We start from the raw sequence: 10571 nt of genomic DNA on the forward strand, positions 1-10571 counted from the left end.
TGATACAACAGCAGGGTTATCTTTATTTCACAGAATCTAGTGGGAAAAGTGCAAAATCCCATTGTACAGAGGTGTGCAGGAATCAAATCCTGCCAAAATCTCTATTATAAATGATCAATTGTAGGTCAGTGTACAAGCTCCGGGGAAATCCAGACACTTTACATGAAGCAGCCATGTGGGGGCCATCACAGAGATTGCAATATACTCGTATATCCAAGGGATTCTCCCCCTTCCACATGCACACCGTGGTCGCGTTTGCATTGCAGCGAGGTTTCCCTGTTTGTGACGTTCTTTGGGGAAGTTAAAAAAGAAAAAAGAGCGACGTGTGAATGTGATTACACTGCCAAACAGCGCCTGGGAAACACATGCAAATAACGCCAGCTGTTTCAAACAAGTTGTGTAATCGAGTGTAATCATTTGCAAAAGTGGTATTTGGGTTGTTCCCTGTCTCCAAATGTTGTGAGGGCAGACGTATAATGTAAAGAAGCCAGAGATGGAATGCACAGGGCAGTCGGGTTTAAATGTCAAAATGTCCCCAATACATCAGAAATGGCTCACTGAAACTAGAGAGTGGGAGAGAAAGAATGAATACAATGTTTTAGCTCTAACGTATACTTAAAGCTGCCTGATTGAAGATAACACTGTGTGGCTTTAACAGCAAGTTAGGTCCACTGCAGTTTTTCCCTGTTCTGTTTCCACTTTCAGTTTATTGTGAACTTAGTAAAACCTTGAAGATACGTACCGTATATTTAAACGCTTGACTCAACATTGCATATGTAATGCGAGTGTTTGCCAGTCATGACTGGATTACATAGAAGGTTGTGTGGCACGATATGTCGGAAGTAATGCGAAGATATGAGAAATGTCGCACATTCTTACTTTACAGCTGAGTGGTGGTTTCTTTGAAGTTAAGGTCATATTTTAACAGATTTAAAGATGCCCCTTTAAATGCGAACACCAGCGAAAATCATTTGAAAGATGCGTGTTTCAAACTGAAAATACTGTTTTGCTTGTTTTGTTTCTAGATAAGTGAGGAACAACAGAAGATATCGTGTCTAAAGTACATTTGAATCTGCATACTGGACAAATGAATCACTCGACAGAAACAACAAAAACAGTTTCTGCAAATGCTGTTTGATTCAAATCACTCCATTGTTGTCTGCAAAGTGGGTTTGCTGCTATGACAGGAGTTACCAAAAGAAGCATCAATGATTTACAGATAGAATCTACTTATCCAATTCAGGGTGACTGAGGGGCTGGAGCCCATTCCAGCTACCCACAGAGCAAAATATGCTACAACCTGGGCAGGTCACCAGCCTGCTGCGGGGCTAACAGCAGGCAGGTTAACTAGTGTTAACCCAACACCACTACATGTCTTTGGACTGTGGGAGGAAGCTGGAGTGTGGGGACAACATGCAAACTCTACACAGAAAAGCCCTGCCAGGTGCAATCCACCACCTGATTTTATTTTCAAAAAAAATGATCCGATCTTTAGTAAATCAGTTGTTAAACCTGTTGAAATGTGACCTGGTTGTCAAAAAGAAGCAGGACAGAATTGGGCTCCGACATCAAATTGGGGGAAAAGAAGTATTTTATTAAAACAAGCAGGTCCTCTTAAAAGATTCCCATGCTAATTTCATTCACCGAAGTCATGGCATTTTGACCAGACCACCAAACAAACCTGGCACCAACACAGCACCACAAAACTGCTGTGACCAAATTCAAACCGAAATGTGGGTTGCTTCCTAAAAGGCATCAAGGTAGAACTGGCTCTGTACCAGGACGGGGATAGAGCTGGTAGAAAGGCCACCTACTAAACAAAAGTGAATAGAAGTAAACCAAGAAAGACAGTAGCACAACCTAAATAATCAAGAATTATAATCCACACTCACACCATATAACCGAATGCTTACATTATGCCTGCTTTTTTTTTTTTTTTTAAAGGCCGCTTTATTCCCCTGCGAGTGACCCCAAATCCTTGTAACATCTAGTCACTGCTAGATGACTAAAATTCAAATTTTACATTCACAGGTATCTGGCATTAGGGAATACACAATTTTCCCTTCTAGAGGCCTGTTTGACCGGGGGCTTTACCTACATATGGTAATATGTCATTAATGATGACACGTCATGTGTTGGTGTGATGGAAGGATTGTTCAAGCGCAACACAACAAAATGTTTTATATGATAAATAAGTATTGTTATTGCATTACTCATTTTCATCCAGCCTGAACTTGGCCCCTCGAAATCTTCCTCCCACTGATGCCAGATGCTGCTAATAAGAGTTCATTGCATCCTTGAACTTGTCTCTCTGATACTACAGAGTCTTTACTTAAAATAAAGGTGCTTGACATGACAATTGTGTCAACCGGCACTAAACAAGAAAAATAACTTCTTTTCTTTGCATCAAAGGCATATGATAAAGCCATGCTGACATTTACAAAACTAATATATATATATATATATATATATATTCATTCAAATTACTTGGGGAAACTTCTACTGATGGTTTTTGTTTAAAATGAATGAAATAAGTCAAATTTAAAAAATGACATCTCTTTCTCTTCCCAAGCAGGAAACTAGAGTAATAACTGGTAATAGTGATCTACAAGTATAATCTCATTACATTCCACAGCAGAAAATCCAATTAGAGCCAAAGGCTGTAAACAAAATATGTTTAGAAAACTGAAAACTTATCTGGGCCACAACTGGGCACAAAGAAACCTGCAAGTCTCAGCTTTCACTGTCTTTAAACCTCTCAACAGAAATCTTAATTCCCTGAAATAAAGAAGTATTACACATTCTTTAACAGTACTTTGTTTACTTTGCCTGTGGTGATACAAAATGGCTCTTTATCCTGGAATTCAGGGATGCCGCTAATCCCGTCTCAAAAGAAGCCATTTAAAAGTCAGTCTGGACGGCCCTGGAGAGCTGGTCTCCCATCACCTTTCTGAAAGGCAGTAATAAGTGTTTTTGTTTCCAACACTGCGCCGTCTCACTCTGGTTTCATCACAGGTACAATATCGTCGTCATCTTCGTCGTCTGTATCAAAGAGTTCATCCTCAAAGAAAGATCCTCCAAAACCGTATTCCTGAGCGTGGACGGACACCTCGTTAGGCATCAAGTGTGGGGAGCCTTCGACAAAATCAGCAAACCTGTGGGTAAGCACGACGACATCGTGGACCAAAACTGAACCAAAGCATGCTGCAATAGTTAGTCTTTGTTATACATGTCTCTCTCTCACACTCACACACGGTAGTTATCCCTTATTAATTTCAACCTCCTGTTTCTGACCTGTTGCCAATTAACCTAATTAGTTGCCAAATCCTAAAGTACCACTTACTTTTCCAGCCTTTTTTTGCCCCATCTCAACTTTCTTGAGACATGCATTTTATTTCACGAAATACTGAAATGTCCCAGACATTAAAATGTTTAAATACTTGATTTTTCCATGCTCTGTAAATACAATAATGGTTTATAATGACTGCATTACAATCTTTATTCATTTATTTATTTACATTTTACACAGGACAGGCTACCAATGTACCTTGTATTTAAACCCTTGACTCAAAATTGCAAATGTAGTGTGAGTGTTTGCCAGTCATGACTGGATTACATAGAAAGTTTTGTGGCACGATATATCGGAAGTAATGTTAAGATATGAGAAATGTCGCACATTCTTACTGAAGTTTAGGTCATTTAATAGATTTAGTGACGCCCCTTTAGACAGGAAAACCAATGAAGATCATTTGACAGATAGGTGTTTCAAAGTGAAAATGCTGTTTTGCTTGCTTTTCTTCTAGATAAGTGAGGAAAAACAAAAGATATCATTCATAAAGTGCATTTGAATATGCATACTGGGAAAATGAATCACTCAGCAGAAACCATGAACTAAAGCAGTTTCTGCAAATGCTGTTTGATTCAAATCATTACTTTGGTGTCTGTAAAGTGGGTTTTTCAAATGTTCTTCCCCCAGGTTTGTTGTCTAAAACATTATTGCACAAGCAGTGCAGAAAAGGCTTACTGATAAATAAGCTAGATAGAAAGTTCTTATATGATTTTAGCAATATTTGTAATGTTTCTGGCATAAAGTAGTAATTTTGATGGTTGTCATTTATCCAGACAAGAAGCCTAATATTTGTGACACTAGCTGATTTATTGCAGTCTTTGTATTGCAGATATTTTTTTCCAGATTTTAGAAATGATCTTAAAAAAAAAAACATGGTTACAGCAATTTACTGTGTGTAATTAAGGGGTGTTTGTATTATAAACAGTGTCTAAAGCAGTCAGCTATTGGTGATCAATATTGTTTCCCATTAGTTTTGTATAGATGATTTCAGAAAGTTGCAAGGCAATAATAAAAATGAAAACTTAAAATAAATTATTTTATAAGAAACATAACTGAATCAGAAAACAATTAGTAGATATAACACTCCTCTCTTTATTTTAGGATTAGGGGGAAGTTAAGCCAAAATTGGCATTGAATCATATCTGTTATTAACCTCTGTCTCTCTTCCACAGCATGTCTTTTATCCTGTCTTCCTTCTCTCACCCCAACAGGTCGCAGCAGATGGCCGCCCCTCCCTGAGCCTGGTTCTGCCGGAGGTTTCTTCCTGTTAAAAGGGAGTTTTTCCTTCCCACTGTCGCCAAAGTGCTTGCTCATAGGTCATATGATTGTTGGGTTTTTCTCTGTATCTATGAAGCGCCTTGAGGCGACTTTTGTTGTGATTTGGCGCTATATAAATAAAATTGAATTGAATTGAATTAGCAAATGACAAATGTACGAGCATAAACCCACCTTTTTGGAGACTGAATTCTAGAGACTGTCTTCCACGGGCTGAACTCTGGGCTGTTACAATATTTCCGCAGCTCCTCCAGAGCCCGCCGAGTCTCTTCCTCAGCTTCCTTCTGATACTCCTCCTCAGTCAGCAGGCGTCGTGGCTGTGGCTTCCAGTAGATGTACTGCTTGATTTTTCTGCAAAAAGAGTATTTTCATGGCTTAAATAAATCCATATTATATGAACTTAATATGACTATTGTTCTTTATTCTACAACAAGCACAGTATCACTACTTTTAAGTTCAGCAGTTCACATAAAATAATTTACCGTGTTAAGAACATGCAATAGAAAAGTGTTTTTCTTCATTTATGCTGTGAAACTAAGTGTGTGTTTACCACAGAAGTCAGATTATACTGCCTGTGGAACAATTATCCACAGTACACTGTGCTCTTACGCCACCTTGTGTCAGCATTTTAAAATGCATACCTCCATGCAGCAACCAGCAGATAGACTGGGTACCCCAGGTTTTTGGTAAACAAAGCAGCTACAATAAGAGCGAAGGCAACTTGCTGAATCTGAATTCCTAAATAAACCAGGAGCAGACCAAAGAGCTGCAGGGTCCACGACAGGATGTTAATGCTCTTCTCATCAACCAGAGGGCCATAACGGTAACACACAGCAAAGCTGATGAATCCCACAATTGCTACATAACCTGCCAAAAAAAAAAACAAGCACACAAACAAAGAGAGAGAGAGTGAGATGTTTTTACACTGCATTAAAAATAGATAAATCACTGCAAAGTTATGTACCAAATGCCCATATGCTTTACTTTTAGAACAAAGTTTTACAATTACAGCCATTTTTATACAATTTCCCATTTTCAAATGCTATGAAGTAATTGGATTATTGAGCAAGCAAACAGTTTCATGGCCAGGTCAAACCCATTTCCTCTGGTTCAATCTGGTTAACAACAAGGAGCAAACCGCAGGTTACTGTCCAGAAAAAGAAAGCCAGATGTCAGTGTGTCACAAAACATTTAAAAGTACTTGCAGAGGCTGCCAATGGAACTGGGTCACTAGTGTTTATTGATGCTGTGATTGTTGATAGATGTAGCAAGATGATTTCTGAATGTAAAGGGTTTTCCTTTTTGCTCAGAAACTGGTAAGACAGATCTTCACAGTTAAAATGATAGTGCCCCACAGAAAAAGTTTTTCAACACAAAGAAATTAGATATTCATCAGTCACCTGATTTCAAATTAAAAGACCATACTTTTAGTTACTGAAGAAAAAACCTGACAAACAAGCAGCAACTGGAGACTGCTGCAGTAAAGCTCGAACAGAACATCTTAAGGGAAGAAACACAGCATTTGATGCCCCCATGGGTTCATGGAACATCCAAGTATTATACAAAATTGTTATATATTTTTTATTTTTGTTAGTTTGTCCAATTCTTTCTAAGCCTCTGAAAATGGAGAAATGCAAATAAAAATTGCTGTAATTTCCAAACAGTTAAAACAATAGTTTTCTTAAACTCCATGAATTAAAGTTTAAAGTCCCTACTTCAATTACATAGTGATCGTTTGCTTTAAAATCAAACCGTCACTGATTTTGCAGCTGCAAAATGACAAAATACTGGTAGCCGCCAGTGCAACCCCTCAGCCTCATAGTAGATACAAATATTTCCCAATCCTACATCATCTTGTGCTCAAATTATTAACATTCACAAGATTTTCAGAAAACTTGACCTCTGACCTTGCCCTTGAGGTTGAAGTCACTGAGATTCAAACTTATCTGAGATTTTTGGTAGATACAGCTATCATACCCATGTTTACATTCGTATGTTGCCTTGTTCTCGCATTCACCTACCCCACCCGCCCAGTGGGGTGATAACAATGACAAGTGCATCACTACCAAAAGAACATATGGACCCAAGTGAAAACTCCTCCATGACCGACGAGCTGCTTTGTTGCTTAGGTTATATTTTTAACAGTCTAAAACCCTAAATAATTCAAAAATAATGCTTGATTTTTATAAGGTTAAGCGCACAGATAGAAATTTATGGCTGATTAATTATCTATCACTTTAAGTTTTGATTAGCAGAATAATCAGAAGCTGTAAAAATATATGTATGTGTGTATATACGTGGCAAATCTCTGTTTATGAGATTTGCCGCGGTGACTCGTCCCTTTTAACATGTTGGCGCCGTCCAGCAATCGTTAACAGAGATTTGCCGCGTTAATGCAGTTATGGCGTTAACGTCATTTTAACTAGATTAACACTGACAACACAATTTTTTTTTTTTAAATATTAGGATATTTGCTTTGGTCCTCAGTTATCAGCTAGTCACAACCTGTCCATGAAGAGTCTGTACCTAATGCCACATGCCAGTGCTCTCGAAGAATAATGCTGAGGTTCCTGAACACAAGCTGGATTGCGTACACAGAGAATGACCAGCCTCCAACTATCAACACATAAAAGGGGCTTTTCTGTGTGAAGGAACAAACACAAATGGTATAAATATCAAACATATTAGAGATATTCAATATTTTTAAAAAACTTGGATTTTGGATAAAAATTAAAAACTTTACCTTTGGTAAAAAGCGTGCCAGAATGAAAAAGAGGATTATGAGAGAGGCAATCATGCCAGTGCTCATACCGGCAGAATAGAAGAAAGCCTGACTCCTTCATACAGGTGGTGAAAAAAATATATCAATTACTATGATAAACCCAACAAACCTGAAAAAGAAACTTTAGTTCATGAGAAAAAATTACCTGCTGAGTGAGTCTGAAAAGAAAAACAGCAATGCTCCAGCGAGGAATAACAAGAATAGATATATATCAAACTCTGCAAGGGAATGAAGAACAGTAAAACACCCATATTTTAACTGCCAATAACCAGCAAATTTGTTTTATTCCATACCCCCATCCCACTTACTGCGAATGGGTTTGACAGTGTATTGCGCATTGCCAATAGGATCAACCTTGAAGCACGTCTTCTTGCTGAACAGGCTGACGTTAATAACAGTCTCATTGTGCTTCTCTCGCAGCAGGCTCTGGAACCAGCCCCAAAAACTGAAGCGATCAAGCTCCTGCAGCTCCTCCTCACCTTCCACAGTGTCCACCTTAAACACCTTTGAACTCCACACTTTGACCTGTCAGATATTGGTAATATTACATCACTCACAAATTTAATCCAGAGGCTCTTTTTAGCTGACTGTCAAGCTGTAAATAAAATTTGAAGTATGTTAGAGTAGATTACATTAGACCACTAAAATACCCAAACTGAGGGATGATTTGAAAGAAAGAAAGAAAGAAAGAAAGAAAGAAAGAAAGAAAGAAAGAAAGAAAGAAAGAATTTCAGTATTTTACCAGTTGTGGGCTGGCAGATTCACCTACTTGAATTCTTGTCCATGTCTGCCTCCAGGTTGGCAATACGGTGTTTCTGTAACAGAACCGGTTGGATCCTGACATGACATACTCGTCACCATCCCGCAGATTAGTTATTTCATGTTCTTCACCTGCGATGCATGCCAATAAATAGTAAGACTGCAACTGCCATTGTACCTTATAAGCAATATTGTTTGTGCAAGAATAACCTTTGACCAGAACACATTTGAACTCTCATTGTTTACAGCATTTACAGTATAATACAAACATTATAAAAAAATTGTAGTGTCTGTAAATCCCAAGAAAAGACAAAAACCTGCAACTATATCAGTTCACACTTAATGTCTCTAATATTTCACAGTGCTATGGCCCACCGGGTGTCAGGGTACCCAACATAGTTGCCCTTTAATTTTCAAAAAAGTACTCAATTACCCATGTGTGGTTGAGACTTTTTATTTTATCATTATTATTAATGATTTTGTTTGCTGGTAGGGATGTTCTATATGTTTTCACACTGTTGCATTATCCGCTAGTTATGTTACAAAATATAGCAAATGGTAGTGTAATAATGGAAACAATGCTCATTATTTAAACGACACACGGCAAAAAACACTCAGTTTTTCTCAGGAAATATTTCAGTTTCGGGACAGAGTTAATAATAATTTGCATTTACTTTAAATTATAGGCTAAGCATTCAAGTTGTTTCCGTTAAGGAAAATATACAAGTGTTAACTGCAACCTCTTTTCGGGCAAGTTCATGCAGGTTTCTAGGGTTTCGGTTGGACAAATTTAAACCTAACAAATCTGAAAGAGCTGCATAAATAATGTTTAGTCTAATTTATTATTTATACGAACACACAACCGGAGCCAGGGAATAATCAAGATGTAGGAATCTTAGAAAATAGCCACCAATGTTCACCATACAATAACCTTTCTGCGGTCTCACTGACTCAAAGACTGAACACAAGCTAACAATAATTAGCCTGAGCAAAACCAGTTCGAAATATGCCTCCGTGTAACTCGCGGTGTATGTTTCTGCTTCACAAGACCGCTTCTTACCCGTATCCTGTTGTGAGATTTGAGGTAAACACATAAGGAGCACCGCAAGAACCATGAATCTAGCGTTTGCTGAAATAAAACCGTTTATGATTTTCATGCATCCCGCCATGATAATTCCACTGTACCCCGCCTCTAACGCCTTGTCCCGCCCCTTCCGTCTCCGGAGAACTCGGTTGAGTCGCAGGCCGATCAGCCAATCACCGCGTTACACTGGATCGTTCGTCATCGTTTTTAGAGTACGTCTCTTTATTTTCCCGAAATCCACTCCTATTTGCCCTGTATGTCTACTGTACAAACTGAACTGGAATGACTAACAGTTCACTTTACAATTTCAAATAAAGTTAAATCCACAAGAAAAATTGTTTTGATAGTTAGAAGATGTTTTATTTTTTAGATAAATCATTTAAGTATTATGTTCACTGAAGATATCATTCAAGTTCATATGCATGTGAAATCAGATGAGCAAATACACAAAAGATCTGAACTCCACAATGCCCTGCACAGCTCAGGGTAAAGAAGGCTTTGATTAAAAGATAGAATTGTGTTATTCCTACACAGTATATTCTTAAGTCTATGGGAGAATTCAAATTCATTGTTTCAGTATTAATATAATCCTGGCTGTGGTCAGTTAATGATTTGTAAGAACATGTACTGCTGTTTAGCCTTTTATGTGGTCTTGTCTGTTTTGTATTATTGCACAGGACCGACTGATCTCCAGAAAGAGGAATCTCAAAGTTTATGAAAGAGGTCCAGACAAAGAATTAAACATAAAGCAATCGCCACAATTCAATATCATATTGAATACATTAAATTATCTAATAGATTACATTAGTCTGATCAGGAAGGCTGACTCTGTGGTCAGCATGAAGCTGGACACTCTGGTGACAGTGGCAGAGAAAAGGACATTAAAAAAATTGCTGGACATTATGGACATCCTCTGCACACGGCCATAGACAACCAGAGGAGTCTGTTCAGTGGCAGGTTGCTTCTCCCAAAGACAAGAACCAACAGACTTAAAAACTCTTTTGTCCCACATGCCATCAGACTGTTTAACCCCTCTCTGGAGGGGAGAGGGAGAGGAAACAGGAGGACAAAGTAGGGGGGAACAACTAAGCTGTAGTGCCTCTTCACTGTGCAATACTTTTTGTTAATATCCAACGGTGCAATAGACTTTAATACTTGAAATGTGCAATTCCCTTCTATTCTTATTCCTATTTATTCTATTTATCCCTTTTGTATATTTTATTTATATATGTCTCTGTATTTATATATGTGTATATATAGTACTCTGCTCACATTCTGCAACTTCTGTCAGTACTGTGCTATTGGAAACCGAATTTCCCACC

At 38.1% G+C, this 10571-nt stretch overlaps 1 protein-coding gene across 2 annotated transcripts in view; it reads right to left on the reverse strand.

Moving 5' to 3' along the window:
- Nucleotides 1-3: 3 nt before the first annotated feature.
- Nucleotides 4-10571, reverse strand: part of nemp1 (nuclear envelope integral membrane protein 1) — an 11515-nt gene continuing 947 nt past the window's right edge. Inside the window, exons 1-9 of one of the 2 annotated variants that reach the window (XM_005748981.1) lie at nt 9226-9382; nt 8176-8297; nt 7715-7931; nt 7552-7624; nt 7368-7461; nt 7151-7265; nt 5266-5491; nt 4799-4975; nt 4-3155 (exon numbers count right to left, since the gene is read on the reverse strand). In XM_005748981.1, coding sequence (XP_005749038.1) covers nt 2996-3155; nt 4799-4975; nt 5266-5491; nt 7151-7265; nt 7368-7461; nt 7552-7624; nt 7715-7931; nt 8176-8297; nt 9226-9334 — 1293 coding nt within the window. In that variant the 5' untranslated portion in view covers nt 9335-9382 and the 3' untranslated portion in view covers nt 4-2995. Of the gene's footprint in view, nt 3156-4798; nt 4976-5265; nt 5492-7150; nt 7266-7367; nt 7462-7551; nt 7625-7714; nt 7932-8175; nt 8298-9225; nt 9383-10571 lie in introns of those variants that run through there. The other variant, XM_005748982.1, reaches the window with a different exon arrangement.

This window comes from Pundamilia nyererei, unplaced genomic scaffold (assembly GCF_000239375.1).
Source record: "Pundamilia nyererei isolate P.nyererei 1_Seehausen unplaced genomic scaffold, PunNye1.0 scaffold00235, whole genome shotgun sequence".
Taxonomy (NCBI): domain Eukaryota; kingdom Metazoa; phylum Chordata; class Actinopteri; order Cichliformes; family Cichlidae; genus Pundamilia; species Pundamilia nyererei.